The 15,978-nt window shown below is 60.5% G+C and overlaps 1 protein-coding gene across 5 annotated transcripts; it reads left to right on the top strand.

The window, feature by feature from the left end:
- The first annotated feature begins 55 nt into the window (after window positions 1–55).
- SRF (serum response factor) lies at window positions 56–12,270 on the top strand. 5 transcript variants are annotated; one of them, XM_084513855.1, is made up of 9 exons: window positions 56–264; window positions 1,817–2,174; window positions 3,029–3,295; window positions 6,073–6,334; window positions 6,640–6,810; window positions 7,932–8,051; window positions 8,706–8,897; window positions 9,298–9,374; window positions 11,203–12,270. In XM_084513855.1, the coding sequence occupies exons 1-9, from the start codon at window positions 71–73 to the stop codon at window positions 11,206–11,208; spliced, it is 1,647 nt and encodes a 548-aa protein (XP_084369981.1). In that variant the 5' UTR covers window positions 56–70; the 3' UTR covers window positions 11,209–12,270. The 5 variants fall into 5 exon arrangements, with proteins under 5 accessions (XP_084369981.1, XP_084369979.1, XP_084369982.1 ...); XM_084513853.1 differs by lacking the exon at window positions 11,203–12,270 and adding an exon at window positions 9,665–10,807; XM_084513856.1 differs by lacking the exons at window positions 6,640–6,810; window positions 11,203–12,270 and adding an exon at window positions 9,665–10,807.
- Window positions 12,271–15,978: the final 3,708 nt, after the last annotated feature.

Here is a 15,978-nt window from a genome sequence, read left to right as displayed (position 1 = left end):
GAGGGGTGCAGAGCAGCAGGCAGGAGCATTTCCCTCTCACCCTGCTTTTATCTCTGCCCTGGGGGAAGTCATGGGAGCAAATTGGTGTAAGCAGCCTCACCTGGGCGCCCCCGCCCAGGGAGCTGGCCCGGGAGCTGCATTTAAGCTCAAGCCAGGGCTTTATGGGATTTTTTTTAGGCTGCCTCAGAGGTGCTCCTGTCTCCTAGGTGTGTGCTGCAGCTTTGTTATCACCCAGTCCTGCTTTTTGGTCCTGTTTCTCAACTGGTGAGTGGATTTTTGATGGGTTTTGGCCCTGGCTCATCTTGGGGTCACCTGCGCCAGGTGTGGCCGGGTGCTCGGCCCCCCGGGGAAGGGTGGCCAGGGCATGTGATGGGAGGCATGTGAGTGGCAGCGCCCCGCCGGCAGCTATAAATGGCATGTGTGCTCACTGCAGGGGCATGGCGCTGGGGGGGGACACCGGGGAGGGGTTTGTTTCTGCTCCAGGAGGCCGCGAGGGCTGGTGGCGAGCGCCTGTCCCCCCAGGGATGGGGGCTGCGGGGTGCTCGGGGGGCAGGAACGGGGCTGGTGGCAGTGGGGATGGGGCGTGTGGAGGGAAGAAGGCTCCTCGCAGCTGTGGCTCATCCTTCCTATGGGGGTTTTGCCCCCCATGGAGGCCCTGCTTCCCTCCTGGGGGGACCCTACAGCCCTGAGGCCGGCCCCATCCCTCTCCTTGAGCACCCACAGAGGCCGTCCTGCATGGAGGCTGCTGGGCCTCCACTCTGCCCTCATGGGGACACCGAGGTAGCGGTGGCCTCCTACCCCACATGGAGACCCACAGCAGGGGCACCGCGTGTCCTGCTCATGGGGTCTCCCTGAGCCTCCCCCGCTCCTCCTGGCCCCGAGTGGAGGCCGGGGGGCTGGCGAGGCTCACCCCCAGCCCCTACAGCGGGGGAGGGGAGGCTGGGGCAGCCTGTGCCCGGCCTCTACTGCTGCTGGGGAGGCCGGGAGGGCGGGGAGGCTGTGCTGTGGTTGGGGGGGAGGTCTGGGGGGTCTGGGGAGTGGTTTGGGGGATTTAGGGTGTGCTTTGGGGGGTATGGGGGGAGGTTTGGGGGTGCTTTGGGGGGACTGGGGTGGGCGGCTTGATGGATAACGCCCGGATATGAGGGCGGACAGAGGCCTGCAAGCGTCCTGGGGAGGTTTTTGGGGGGTTCCTCGGGGGTCCTGTCCCCCCCCGCGGCCTCTCCTCCTCCCGTCCGTTCCGCCCCGTCCACGCCGCCCCGCGCCGCGCGGCCCCTTTAAGCCGCTCCCCCGCCCCGCCGCGCTGACGCCAGCGCGCGCGCGCGCTATGCAAATCACCCCTCTCCCCTCTCTCCCCTCTCTCCCCCTCTCCACCAATCGGCCGGCGGCTCCTCACCCCCCGCCGCCCAATGAGGCGGCGGCCGGCGGCGGGGCGCCCGCTCGCCCCATATAAGGAGCGGCGTGCCCATATAAGGCAAGACTTGCCGCGCTTTTCTATGGGGGCGGCGCGGCGGGGCGGGGGCGGCGGCGGCGGCGGCGGCAGCGGGCGAGCGGGCGGCGGCGGCGGCGGGGCCATGGCCATGGCGGGGCCGGCCTGAGCCCAGCCCAGCCCGGCCCGACCCGCGCTGGCCGCCGCCATGTTACCGAGCCAGGCCGCGGCCGGCAACGGGGCCGCTGCTGCCGCCGCTGCTGCTGCTGCCGCCTTGGCTCGGCGCTCGGCGGGGCCCCGCGGGGCCAACGGGGGTGGCGGAGGAGGTGGCGGAGGAGCGGCGGCGGTGGGGCCGGCGGGCGGGCGGCTGGAGCGGGAGGCGCTGTACAGCGGCAGCGAGGGCGACTCGGAGTCGGCGGAGGACGAGGAGCTGGGCGGCGGGGAGCGGAGAGGCATCAAGCGGGGCCTGGCGGAGGCTGCGGGAGGAGGAGGAGGAGGAGGAGGAGCGGGGCCGGTGCTGGGCCCCGGAGCGGCGGCGGCGGCGGTGGGAGCCGGGTACGGAGCTGGAGGAGGAGGAGGAGGAGGAGGAGCGGCTGCCGGAGGAGGAGGTGGAGGTGGAGGGGCCGTGAGCGGAGCCAAGCCCGGCAAGAAGACGCGGGGCCGGGTGAAGATCAAGATGGAGTTCATCGACAACAAGCTGCGGCGCTACACCACCTTCAGCAAGAGGAAGACCGGCATCATGAAGAAGGTGGAGAGGGCACCGGCAGGGAGGGAGGGAGGGAGGGAGGCCGGAAACAACGGGGGTGCTGCAGGCTCGGCCTCCCCCGCCCGCCCCCGGGGCCGGATGCGCACGGCCCGGGGGGAGAAAGTGGGAAACGGGGAGCCCCCGGCCCGGGATGGGCTGCCCCGGGTTAGAGCCGGGGGGGGGAGGCTCTGCGGGGCCTCGCCGGGCGTGGGGGGCTGTGGGGAGGGTGGCTGGAGGCCGGCCTCCACCCCCTGGGGGTCTTCTGTGAGGTCACCCAGCAGCTGGCCTCCACCCTCTGGGGGTCTTCTGTGGGGGCAGCTGGAGGCCGGCCTCCACCCCCTAAGGGTCTTCTATAAGATCGGCTAGAGGCTGACCTCGACCCCCTAAGGGTCTTTGTGAGGCCGGCCAGAGGCTGGCCTCGACCCCCCAGGGGTCTCCTGCAAGCTTGGCCAGAGGCTGGCCTCTATCCTTTAGGGGTCTTCTGTAAGACCAGCCAGAGGCTGGCCTCAACCCTCTGGGGGTCTTCTGTGGGACTGGCTAGAGGCTGGCCTCGACCCCCTAAGGGTCTTTATGAGGCTGGCCTCGACCCTCTGGGGGTCTTCAGTGAAATGGGCTGGAGGCTGTTCTCAACCCCATAAGGGCCTTCTTTAAGACCAGCCAGAGGTTGGCCTCGACCCCCTAAAAGTCTCCTGCAAGCCCTACCAGAGGCTGCCCTCAACCCCATAAGGAGACCCCGAGCTGGCTGCAGCAGCCACAGTCCCTCCTGTGCTGTTTTCTTTGTGGGGTGGGGAGGCCGGCAGCGAGGTGGCCCTACACACGTGTGTGTGCCTGACCCCGTTGTCCCCCCCCTGCTGCAGGCCTACGAGCTGTCCACGCTGACGGGCACGCAGGTGCTGCTGCTGGTGGCCAGCGAGACGGGCCATGTGTACACCTTCGCCACGCGCAAGCTGCAGCCCATGATCACCAGCGAGACGGGCAAGGCGCTGATCCAGACCTGCCTCAACTCCCCCGACTCGCCCCCGCGCTCCGACCCCACCACCGACCAGCGCATGAGCGCCACGGGCTTCGAGGAGACCGACCTCACCTACCAGGTGTCCGAGTCGGACAGCAGCGGGGAGACCAAGGTAAAACGGGGACCTGGCCCCTCGGGGCTGCCTCCTCTTTGGGGTTTCCTCCTCCTCGGGGCCAGCAGGGTGGCGGCAGGGGTCCTGGCCCTTGTTTCAGGGCTCCCCACCAGCCCCGCTCGCCCCCCGGGGCGGCTCTCGGCGCTGTTATCTCTCCCCAGGCGTCTCCATGCGCTTGCACTCATTGATAAAAATTTGATTCTGCCTCCATGGCCTTATAAGGCCTGGTTTCCCTCGCCAGAGTCCCTGGCAGGGCCCCTCACATTCCTTATAAGCTGCAGCTGTCTCTTGCTTTGGTGCTGTTTTGGAAGGGGGCAGGGAGAGGACGTGGGGAATGGAAACATTTGGCCGGACCGACCGTTTCTGCGCCCTGCCCGGCAGCCCTGCAGGCGCCGGCCTCCGCGGGTGCTGCTGCTGGAAGGTGCCTGCCCCGGGGACAGGGAAAAGGTCCCCAGGATGGGGCAGCCCCCGCATCCCCAGCTCCTTGGGGTTAGGGTGTGAAAGCTGGCTCCGTGTCCGTGGTGCTTGGATGTGTGGAGGGATGGGGCACGGAGCTGGGGGCTTTGTGGGGTGTTATGGGGTGCTGTGAGCTCCTGTGGCTCTGCTGGTGGGATGGGCAGTGGGCTTGCTGCACCAGCAGCCTCCTGGCTGTCTGGATGCCCCAAAACACGAAGCAGGCAGACCCCAGAGAGGGTGCTTGGGACCCCCGTGCTGTCGGAGAGCCCCCAGAAGCAGGGTGCCCTGCGTGCTGGTGGGTGCTGCCGCGTGCCCGCTTGCTGCACCAGGCAGAGGGGTGCAGGCAGAGGGGCCTCGCTACTGAGCCCCATAAATATCAGGGAGTGGGATCGATACCTGTAAGCAGAGGTGGAGACCCCGGTGCGGGTTGCCCCAGGTTGCTGAGCCTCCCCCGGGTGCCCTCAATGCCTCGCGTGAGCTCTGCCAGCGGGCGAGAGAGGCCAGCAGCGCTCCCTCCCTCGTGCAGCCTCTGTTGGGAAGCACTCGGGGCTTCTCCTGGAGGGAAAGGCAAAAAAAAAAAAAAAAATAAAGTCCCACAGGCAGGGACTCCAGCATCCATTGAGATTTCCGCTGGAAGCAGCGCCGGGTGGCCCCGGAGGAAGCGCGCGCTCGCCCTGTGGTTGCTCTTGCAGAGGTCTCCTGCCCGCTTTCTGGTGCAAGCCCCGCTCGGCGCCCTGCGAGCTCGGTCCCAGCGCTCGCAAGAGGTGGTGCTTCGTGTAGGCTGCCTCGTGGCCACCCGCAGCACTTGCTGTGGGGCCTGAAGGAGCCTTGCGCCTTCTGCTGGGTGTCTGGGGTGCGAGCTGTGCAGGGGTGAGAGCTGCTGGCAGTGGGCTGCAGCGGCAGACATGGGGTGTTCCTTCACCCTGCGGCCAGCAGCAGCTCTGCGAGGTCCCCCTGCTGTGCCAAGCCCAGCGGGGACAGGGGGATGCTCTGCTCTTGGGGCAGCAGCTGTGGCACCCTTTGGGGTAGGAGCAGCGGGGTGGCACTGATGGGGTGATCTGTTTCGGAGCAGGGGGGAAAAGCTGGAGCGTGGAGCAGGTGCTGGTGACCAGCACGGCATCTCCCACGTGCCACCAAAGCCAGCTGGCCTTTGGTGTCCCCGTAACGATGCTGGCTGGTGGGGCTGGGCCATGCTGGGCCATGCAGGCATCGCTCTGCAACGTGGAGCTTGTGGTGGGAATGGACATGAAGGTGGGGACCTGCAGGGCTGTCTGGACTCATCCAGAGTCCTTCAGTCCCTTGTGTGACCCATGCTGAGGGTGGCCCGGGGCTTGGCTGCTGCTGAACGCTGTCCCCACGCACGCAGGCTGGGCTTTGCAGGGTGCTGGGGTGAGCCGAGGTGCCCAGGGGCTTGTGAGCATCCTAGAGGGGCAGGGAGAAGGCAGCGGGTGTCCCAATCCCAAATTCTGTCCCAGCTCCCTCTCTGCTGGGAGCTATTGCAGTGGAGATCAGAGCGACCTGCAGCAGGGCAGAGATGGGGTGTGCGTGGTCAGAGCGTGCCGGCCTGGCTCCTTTGCTCCTCATCATCCCAAAATTTGCCCTTGTGCTTTTAAAGCCGTCCTAGTGACCCCGCTGTGCATCTCTTGGGATGCCTCTCCCAGTCCCTAGCGGGATGCTAAGGGCTGGGCTGCACCCTGGGTCTGTGCACCCTCGGGGCTGCGTGTGGGGACGACGAGGGGACCCCAGCTGGGAACGGGCCATGCGTGGCCCCCTCGGCCACGTGGGGAGGGTGCCCGTGGCTGCCGCGTCCCGTGTGGCACGGCAGGAGTTTGTGGTTGAGCTCATGGAAAGTGGCAGCGCCGTTATCACGTGCCCCTGCTAATTTGGAGCACGGTGCCAAGGCGGAGGGGGCTTTGCTCTCCTCCCTCCCCGGGCCCTGGGGCAGGGCTGAGTGCCCGGGATTGGCTCCCCCCTTGTCTAAAATGGGCTGCCTTCCCTTTTTTAGCTGTTCGCCGAGCTGTGAATTCCTGGCTGCTGGCAGCCTGACAAGCTTGGGGAACAAGGCGCAGCACGTGGGAGAGCTGGGCCCACCGTGCCGTGCCGTGCCGCGCTGCGCTGTGCCGTGCTGCGGGAGGGCTGGGAGCGTTGCCCACCTTAACCCTTCCCAGCCGTGCCCCCGGCTGTCCCCACCGGGGGTCTGCATGCAGGGGGCACGCCGGGCGAGGTGTGACCACCCCGGGGAGGCGACCGGGACACCCAGGGTCCTGCGTTGTGGCTGCAGAGACCGCGGCGCTGACCCATCCCTGTCTCTCCGTCCACAGGACGCGCTGAAGCCGGCTTTCACCGTCACCAACCTGCCGGGGACGACGTCCACCATCCAGACGGCCCCCACCACCTCCACCTCCATGCAGGCCAGCAGCGGCCCCTCCTTCCCCATCACGAATTACCTGGCGCCCGTGTCGGCCAGCATCAGCCCCAGCGCCGTCACCAGCGCCAACGGGACCGTGCTGAAGACGACTGGAGCCAGCGCCGTGACGTCGGGGGGCCTCATGCAGATACCCACCGGCTTCACCCTCATGTCAGGTCAGTGGCGTTTGGGGGCTGAGCACCCTGTCTGTCTGTCCTTCTGTCTGTCCGTCTCCGTGCTCGGAGCGTCTTGCTGCCCTTGTAGTAGACCTAGAGGCAGGTGGAGGCGGCGGTTGCTGCTGCTGTAGGGTGACCCCGATCGTGGTGCTTTGCTCGAGATGTAGGGTGCTGCCAGCTGGCCCTGCTGCTGGGAAGGGTGGCAGGGAGCCGAGCGGGGGCCCCCGGGGCAGCACCAAGGAGCCCGGAGGGAGCGAAAAGAGCTGGTGGTGACGGAAGCTTTTCTTTCTCCCTCCTTTTGGCAGGTGCTTCCCTTTCTCCGGGGACCCCTACCATTCCTCTCACTCAGTTACAGCCGCACTCCCTGGCTCTCCCCAGCCAGCAGGGCCCGGGTACGGCTGGACAGCTGCAGCAGGCACAGCAGACAGTCTTCCGCTTCCCTGCCAGAGCTGGAGGGCAGATCGTGTCGCTGACAGGTCAGCACTCGCTTCTCCTCCGCTTGCTTCAGGTTGGGGGGGATGCAGGCTCCTGCGGGGGTCCCGGTGCTGACCCCTGAGGTGCAGGGTGATCCCGGCTGTGGCTCCGGAGTTGTTTTTATTCCAAAACTCAGGTTCTGAGTGCTGGTGTCTGGCTCTGAGCAGCTTTCCGTGCTTTTGTGCCTGGATTTGCAGTTGGTGACTGAAGCTTAGCGCAGAGGTGGTGAAGGAGGCAGTGTGGAGGAGGTGGAGGTGTTGTGGTGCTGTCTGGTAGGCAGCGTCCTCGGCAGGAATCCCTGGGTGCTGCGCTAGGGCTGGGCATGCCCCGGGCAGGGGGTTCAGAGCAGCACGTGAGAGTATTGCTTGTCTCCTGCCTGCTTGTGTCCAAATCACTAAGTCTGGTGGTCTGCGTGCTCTCCTGGACTTGTTGTGGCTCCCGTGCGAGGAGCCTGGATTTGCCTCGTGGTGTGGAGGAGCCGGGAGGATGACGGGGCTGTGTCTGGTGTGGTGTGTGGGGAGATGCCCCACTGGCCTGGCTGTGGTTCCTGCTCTGGCATCCCTTGCTCTTACCTCTGGAGATCGGAGCTGAGCCTGAGGGGAGCTTTCTGTGTTGGTGGAGCCATGCAGCGAGTGCGCCGAGCCCCTGAGGCTTTGGGACGTGCAGCTTGTGGTCCTGGTGGCTGTGGCTGTCCTCGTGTAGGGCACCGTGGTGTCCGTGGAGCTGGGTGAGGTGGCTGTGCCCTGAGTGCTCCAGAAGGTGAAAGCCTGAGCGTTTTGGGCTCTCCGTGCTCTGCTCGGTGCTGCGAGCCCGTCCTCGCAGGGCTGGCTGGGTGTGGGCAGTGCTGGGGCCCTCTCCTCCCAGCATCTTCTGCGCTGGGTCCTGGTGGAGCCAGGAATGGAAACGAGGGCCTCAGGCATCCCTGAACTGGGCCTGGACGCTGGACAGAAGCTGCTCTGGCATTTCCTTTTCTCTCCAGAGCCCTGCAGGCCAGCTAATGCCTCCTTGGCCCCTGTGTGCCAGGGAAGAGCCTTCCCCAGGGTGGTGCTGAGCCACGCTGAGGAGCTCCGTGTGGCCAGAGGGGGATAAATGCTCGGGCTGAAGGGCTCCCTTCTCTCCCCAGGTGGTACCATGGCTCAGCAGGTCCCTGTCCAAGCAATCCAGGTGCACCAGGCACCGCAGCAAACGTCTCCCTCCAGTGACAGCAGCACTGACCTTACCCAGACCTCTTCCAGCGGAACAGGTAATGGGGACCTTAGGCTAACCACGCGCTCCTTAACCACCGCTGGTACCAGCTCACACCAACAGAGCTGCAGGAAGCCTGGGATCACTCAATCCAACTCTGTCCCACCCTTTCTGACAGTTTCCCAGGTGGATTTCCCCCTGTGACCAGCCCCAGTGCCGTGCTACCTCTGGCAGGTGCACAGAGCACCTCAAGGGGGATTTCAGAGCTGCTCCACATACGTTACCTGCTCTTCCCTGCAGCATGGAGCTGGGAACAAGTTCCCAGCCTCTTCCCAGTTCTCAGGGGCTTTCTTGCTGAGCCAGCACTGCCCCTTGCACAGGGCACATGCTCATTTGTAGTTGTTACTACTTCATGTGCAGAGGACACCTGTGTTGTCCAAAAATAAACTGATTTTGGGTGCCTGGATGCAGGATGAACCCAGCTCAACAGCTTGCTCAGCTTCCCCACGACACCTGTAGCCCAGGTTGGACTCAGTCCTGGGATATTCGGCCACCAGGCTTCCACCCTTTCACCCTCCCAACGAGCTCCCCAGTTCCCTGGGGTTCCTCCCGCAGAGCTTGGGGGGAGCGGGACGGGGATTTCCACGAGCCTGGGCGCGGGAGGGACGCTGAGCAGGGCCTCACGCTCCCCTCTATCTCCTCCCGGGGCCAGTGACCCTCCCGGCGACCATCATGACATCGTCCGTGCCAACCACGGTGGGCGGCCACATGATGTACCCCAGCCCGCACGCCGTGATGTACGCCCCCACCTCCGGCCTGGCGGACGGCGGCCTCGCGGTCCTCAACGCCTTCTCGCAGGCGCCCTCGGCCATGCAGGTGTCCCACAGCCAGGTCCAGGATCAGGGTAAGGCAGCTCCCCGCGTCCGTGCTACCTTCTCCTGCTGTGTGTTTTTGCTGTTTGTTCCCGAGGGCTCTTTCCTGAGCAGTCGTGGTGCCTGTAGGAAGCCCTGCTGGCAAGGATGCTGCTCGGTGTATTCTTTTTTTGATCCATATCTGTTCTATGCACGGGATTCCTTGAACTCCTAGGGGAAAGGGTTGCTGGTGTGGGGAGGGTGGAAATGTTTTCCAACCTTAATGATTTCATAGGCAACAGGGGGAGCTAGGAGACTGGAGAGGACCCCCAGGTGCACGGGGGGGACAAAGCAGTGTGAAGCCATGCGTGCAGGCTTGGGCTGGGGGTTTGTGCTGAACGCCCAGCTTTTGGAAAATGATGTAATTTGTGTCCTTCCCTCTCTCTGTGGCAGGTGGTGTCCCCCAGGTGTTCCTGACAGCCCCTTCAGGCACTGTTCAGATCCCGGTCTCGGCCGTCCAGCTTCACCAGGTAGGTGCAGAGTGGTGCTTGGGGTTGCGGCTGGGGGTGATGTCCTCAATTCCCCCGTGGGGCAGTGCTGCCCCCGATACTGGTCCTTTGGGGACCTGGGTGCTCGGGTAGGGCAGGTCCTTGGGTCTCGGAGAGCTGGGGAAGCTGTCGGTGCCCCCTACTCGTGGGTAGAGGAGGTCTTTGCTCTCCTTGGGCAGGCGCCTAGAAGGGACACTGCCACCCTGGCTGCTGGCACGCCTGGTCTGAGGGCATGCTGTCCCCCAGTGCTTGCTCCTCCCTTTTCTCTCTAGATGGCTGTCATCGGGCAGCAGAGCAGCAGCGGCAGCAGCCTGACGGAGCTGCAGGTGGTCAACTTGGACACCTCGCACAGCGCCAAGAGTGACTGAGAGGCCCCTGCTGCTGGCCTTGCGCCGTCCCTGGCTTGTCGTGCCGCTGCTGGGGGCTGGCAGCCATTCGTTCTCGTACAGACTGCACCAGTTATTTATTGTTGCCTTTTTCTCACGTTTCCTTCATCCACACATGCACACACACACGCACCCACCCACCCACACCCACCCACACACACACACAGGCATGCGCCTGGGGCTGCAGGACCCACCTGGGGAAGGAGCTGTGCCGGGGGCCACGCAGGGCTTGGGGGGGCGTCGGGATGCTGCGATAGCTGTGCTTGTCTCTCGCCAGCCAAAGAAACTTTGTCTCTCTCGAGGGGAGGCTGCGCTCCGTGCTGTAAATAAATACTGGGGGCCGTGCCCAGCCGGAGGCCCTGGATCCTTCTGGGCGCTCCGGGGTTGCCTTGGCTGGGGAGGGTATTTTTTTTTTTTTTTTTGCTCTGCGTGGGGCCCGGAGCTGTCCCCCGGGAGCCGGAGCGGAGCCGTGCTGGCCTCAGCAATGTGCCTTTGTGGGGGGGACGGGTCCTGGCCGCGGCAGCTCCGCAGGGGAGCGAGTGGCCAGCTTGGACGTGCATCTCTGGTTGGGCCGGGCACGTGGCCCCATCCTCCTCGTATGCACTACAGCAAAGCCCTCTGCCCTCAGTGCCTCCTCGTCGGGCTGCCCGGCAGCTCTGCAGCCTGCCCCCGGCAGCCAAAATGCTCGGCGGGTGCCCGGGAGCTCGACGCTGCTCCGCGGCCAGCCCGGCCCCGCGCTCCCATCTCAGCCCTTGCACTGCTTGCGGACTCCGTACGCCCAAGAGGGGGACGTGGCTGGATCATTCCCGCGTCCCTCTGCAGCTCCAGCCGCTGCTTTCTAAATTTCTGTGTCTGACGCGAGGCGGAGAAGCAACTCGAGGGGCAAAGGGAAGAGCCCGCGGGGCACCGAGCTGCTGGGCAGGTGGCAGGCTCTTCCCGGAGCACCAGGGTGCCCTGCGGGCTGTCCTGGGCTGTGGAGGAGCCTCAGCAGGGCCAGGGGGAAAAAATAAAAAAAAATAAAAAAAAAAAGGGCTGGAGCATGCTTGGTCCTGCATGGGAGTTGCTGTGAATGGCTCTGCTACCTAGCCCTGTCCCTGGAGGGAGAGCGAGCAAGTAAGAAGCTGCTGCTGAACCCTTAGGGGAAGGAGCAGCTACTGTAATTTTTTTTTTTAAGTTAAAGACGAAGCCTTGGGGAAAAAAAAAGAAAAAAGAAAAAAAAAAGAAAAAAAAAAAAGAAAATGACTTTATTTTTCTAAGTGTTAAACTCAGTATTTATGTAATTCTTTAAGGAATAAAAGTTTGGCTCCTGTACAGTTTTCATGGGGTTTGTACCAGGGGGATGGGAGAGGGGTGGGTGGGCACGGAGGCAGGAAGGGGGCCTTGCTTTTTGAGTTTGTATTGTAACCTTGGACATGTTCCCTCAGCATTAGCGTTTAAGCTGCGCTCTCTGCCCGCCAGCACGTGCCAGGGACTGAGCTGACCCGAGCCAGACGGTTGTTTCCTACTTCCCTGCACTGAGGACTCCGTACCCATAACTTCGGGTTTAAGGGGCAGGAGGAGGCAAGTGAAGCAGCGGCTGGCCTCTAGGAGGGGGCGCAGGGGCTTGCGGTGTGCCTGGGGGCCAGAGGTGGGCTGGGTTTTTCTGGTGGCCACTTCCACCTCTGGTCCTGGGCCGCTGGCTGTTCCGTCACCGCTGTCGGTGTGGATCAGCAAAGGGACATCCCCAGTGCTCTCCGGGGGGTGAGTGACCAGCAGTGGCTGCTCTTGAACTCCTAGCTGATGCCCTGGGCTCTACTTTCCCTCTCCACAGCCTTATCTTGTGCTGCTCCTCGGTGCACAGGTGTGGACGGGTTCCTTCCATGTCCCCCTGTGCTGAGAGCTCCCAGAGCGGCCGGGAGCGCCGCACCAGAAGCTGTACGAAAGCCGCTCGGTGCTGCCTCCAAAAAAAGGCTGGGTAGCTAGGAGTTCACCCAGGGAGAGAAAGGTGGGCTTGGGGCTCGCGTTACCCTTGTCCCAAGCACATCGCCGGGGCCGTGCTTTGCTCCGCTTTGCTTGGTGCTGGCACTGTGGAGCAGGGCTGCGGGGCCGGGGTGGCAGGAGTGCCGTTGCGGGGCGTCTTGCTGCATCCCCTCCCTCGTTCCCCAAAGGCAACTGCTGGTTAAACGCTAATGGTGTATTTTAATTTAAGTGCAGACTTGTAAGAACACTTGTGTATCAGGGACGAAATGGCATTTATTGTGTGGTGACATTTTTAGTTCATTTTACTGGTTTGAGGGTTGTGTGTGTGTGTGTGTGTGTGTGTGCATGTGTGCGCGCGTGTGTGTGCATAAGTGTGTGTGGGATTATTTTTTTTTTTCCCCTCCAGTTTCCAGGGTTGTGTTTCTGGAAGGATGTGGAAGTAATCACAGTACTATGTACAGAGCTTTCTTTTGTATTAAAAAAAAAAAAAAAGAAATTACTCTTTCAATAAATGTTATCATTTTGTGCACAGATCTGGGGTCTTGGCCGTGCTTTGCAGGAGGGGATGGACATCTTAGGGGAAACCCAGTGTCAATGAGTGGGGACCAGAGGCAGCTTCCTGCACCAATATGTGTACCCTGGGTGGTGGGGGATGTCTGGGTGTGATGTGGCAGAGAGAGGAATCCTCCTAATGTCTCTTTCTTTCACCTCTTGTGAGGTGAGACCTGCCCAGCTTCCACCCTGGGGGTCCCAGAGCCGGTGGGTGGGCTTTGGGGGACAGCACACCTGATACGGGATGCCACAGATGCGTGGTGCTGGCTGAGGCCTTGTCGCTGGTCTCGCAGTCCCGGAGCACCCAGATGTGGTGGTTGGGGTGTGCAGGTCCATCCCCAGGCCTTGGGGCTAGGAGAAAGAAAAAACGGTGCTTCTAAATGCAGTAGTTGAGAGGCTGCAAGCTGAACAACGTCTCCTGACAGTGGCAGGTTTCTGGTCCAGTTCTCGACCAAAAATGAGGTGGTTTCCCTGCCCCTCTTCCAGATCCATGACTTCTGGACACATGATGGCTTTAGGGATGGAGCTTAACTCTTCTCACTACAAGGCCCAGCACCAAGACTGTTAAATTCCGTGCTGCAAACATCTGTGAGGAGATACAGCGATACCCAAAGCCCAAACTGGCCCAGACAGGTGCCAGTAGGCCTCTAGGAGCTAGCTCAGGGTGCATGAGGGATCATTAAGTGGATAAAGGTGGGACAGAAAGCAAAGAGAGGAGGGCTTGTTGCAATCATCAGTGCTGTTGGGTCAACAGCATCCCAGCTTATAACACAACTGCCAGCCCCTATATAGTAGGTATAATCTTTTAGAATAATATAAGGAAAGTTTAGCACTGTGGTGGAGGGACTGCCCTGTGACCGTACTACTGCTCACGGTGTGATTTGGAGAGCAAACAGATCCCTGCAGAGCAGGACAGAAGATAGTACACAAGGTGGTTAGGAGCATAACATACCTGAAATGTCTCTTTTGCTATCGAGAGGAGAGGTACAGGTCACACCACAGCCAGCCCCCTGGTGAGCACTCCTACACAGGCATGCCTCATGGCTTGGCACCACAAAACCCACGTCAGCACAAGCAACCCCGGCTGCTTGGCCACGGGGCTGCGCACGGTGTGTAAAGTTCCTAAGGTGAAGCGAGATAGCACAGACATAACCTCCATTTGAAGGATGAAAGCCTAAGCGTGGTATCAAGGCCACCAGAGCAAAGACGTGAACAGTGCATAAAAAGGTGTTGGCCTCACAAACCAGATGCCTGCGCCCTGTCTGGCCACGGCCGCTTATCGCCGGTGACGGGTTTGGCCATGGGACGTCGCCAGCTGGGTGCCAGGCTGCGTTTCCCACAGCAGAGCCTTAGCAGCACCTCACGCTTGTGCCATTAAACACGGCCCTGCTGCAGGTGCCATACACGCATGAAACGACGGCTGCCGAGACTGGAGGCAAATACCGACAGTCATGTCCCTGCTATCAGCTTTCCTGTCATTTCGTGGTGGTTAGGGACTCTGTTTCCCCTTCATTAGGGCCAATATTCCATGTTTCTACAGGAGATGAAGGGATTTGTAAAGGTAAAGCACGATCTAACTAAACACCAGTTTTATCCCTTGAATTTTAGCAACGCCTTGGGAGTTAATGGGGAATACAGAAAGATTTCAGGAGCACCCGCATACTTCTGGAAAGAGAGGCTCAACAGAGGTTACACGTAATAAAGGAGAAGCCAAGAGGCAGGCAGGGAAAGGCAAATATTTGCAGTTCTCCATTGGTGCCACAGCTTCAGGGGCTGGTCCACGTGGGCTGGTGCAGCACTGTGCTGAGTTATCCAGCCCATTGCATGGCTGGCATTAATTGCTGGTGGTTGTGGTAAAACATGGAAATTGCCTCATCAGTTTCATTAGTACTAAGGATAGAAGTGGTTGGCCAGATATATGTAGTTGCTCCAGTGTTACAAATGAGGTCTCAACTCAATCTGAATTTTGTAATATTTATAAAACAAATATTTCTAAAAGGTATAAAAGGCAAGTAAACAGCGTTGGGTGTGCGGGGAGTCTACGCTCCACCAACATGCACACACGAACATCAAACTTCTAAATATACAGAACATTGCTTTACATACTAAACCCGAGTACGCCTATAAATACGTACCATCAGGAAAGGTAACAAACAATCCTTTAAGTTCCATGACTTAACAGTCTCCATTTTCCATTCCTTTTGAACAACATGTCTTGCTTTAAGTTGTCAAGCAACTTGGTCTTCGGGCCTTATGTATCCCGTTCTTCCCGGATCGAAGAAAAGCATATCCATCTCCTTTTCAAGGCCAGTAGGCCTGGGTCCAAAGGCACGTCCAGGTCAACAGGGGGCAGAACAGCAAAAGCCTTCGATGGCTGTAGCAGCAGAGGGGCCCATGGCGTAGCAGTCGGGTCAGTAAAGGAGCCCGCAGCTCCCTCACTGTCTGGCAAACCACACGTGTCTGACTGTGGCCCCACAGGGCTCTTTAAGGCCTCAGAGACTGCTCGCCAGGTGCCGAGCGATCCCACTGCAACCTTGCCGTTTTTAGTTGCAGAGTCCCACACCTTGACCTCAGTTTGGTCCCATATTTCAGGCTCATAAACTGTCTGATTTTTAATAAGGAGAATAAGCTGTAAGGTTACCAGGACAGTCTTCGTTCCTAAGGACGTATGATTCCCCATAATGAGCAACTGCTTAGCAGCGAGGGGCAGTTGTGTGCGCGGCTCCGTTTCTCTCAGCTCGAGCTTCTCTCCAGCTCCAGTGCACCATTTCCAGCGACTTTCTGTACGAGCTTCTCTGAGCGGTTTGCTGAGTCTGGCCGAACCTATCTTCATGAGGCAATCAAAGTGCCTGTTCCTGTCCTGGTCTCCATTCTGCCAGCCTGTTCCTTTTCACTCCTTTTTCCTGCTTCTTTATTGAGGACATAACTTCATCACATCGCGTTGCCTTTTGTATCTTGAGGGCAGTTTCCCCTCTTATACCCTTCTCTCCACAGCAGTTCTTTTCCAAACAACTTTTCATTGGTCAAACAACTTTGAATGTAACAACAGCAAACACCCAGAAACTTTCATGCCTTAATGGCTGGAGAACAAGAAACCGGAGACTGCATGGAGTCTCCTGAATCACCCTTCTTTATTCCCTCTAAACTCTTTTATATTCCTGATGGCCTCATCATTAAGAGTCTGATGTTATTTCAACCACGGGGCTTTCCGACCCCCATGGCCACATTCCCAAATCTCTGCCTTCTTTATTAATATCAACCGTTTTCTCGACACGAATTACCACTCCATATATAACATCCAGGATCAAGTAAGAAAGCAAACTCATCCATTTTAGCCTTTAATTTTAATGGCTATTTGTAATTAAGACATGTTAACAGGGGAGCTAGATGGAAACCCTGTTCCTACTGCATCCAGGCCTTTGGGAATCCTGGGTCCCAGAGACCAAGAGGAAAGGTGGAACAAAGAGGATGTGCTTTTGGTGGAAGAGGATAGGGTCAGGGAATACTGAATAAAACTGGAAATAATGAAAAACTGAATGTTTTTAACTGAAAGTTACGGAAGTCCACGGGCACCAACTTAGTCATTTGTGGTGACTGGAAGCGCCTGAACACTATCACTCCTATTTCAAGGAGAACCTGGGGAACTACAAGCCCGGTGTAGGGCCACCGAGTGCTGCAGGGGGCAGCCC

The sequence above is a fragment of the Aythya ferina genome (genome assembly GCF_964211825.1).
Source record: "Aythya ferina genome assembly, chromosome: 3".
Lineage (NCBI taxonomy): Eukaryota > Metazoa > Chordata > Aves > Anseriformes > Anatidae > Aythya > Aythya ferina.
This window is presented reverse-complemented; position numbering and strand designations above follow the sequence as displayed.

Bases quoted from the DNA above. Each gene is read 5' to 3' on its own strand.
- SRF (XM_084513853.1), top strand. From the start codon at position 71: ATGGGAGCAAATTGGTGTAAGCAGCCTCACCTGGGCGCCCCCGCCCAG. The intron at 265-1,816 runs GTGAGTGGATTT...GGCGCTGTACAG, and splicing joins TTGGTCCTGTTTCTCAACTG to CGGCAGCGAGGGCGACTCGG. The intron at 8,898-9,297 runs GTAAGGCAGCTC...TCTCTGTGGCAG, and splicing joins CAGCCAGGTCCAGGATCAGG to GTGGTGTCCCCCAGGTGTTC.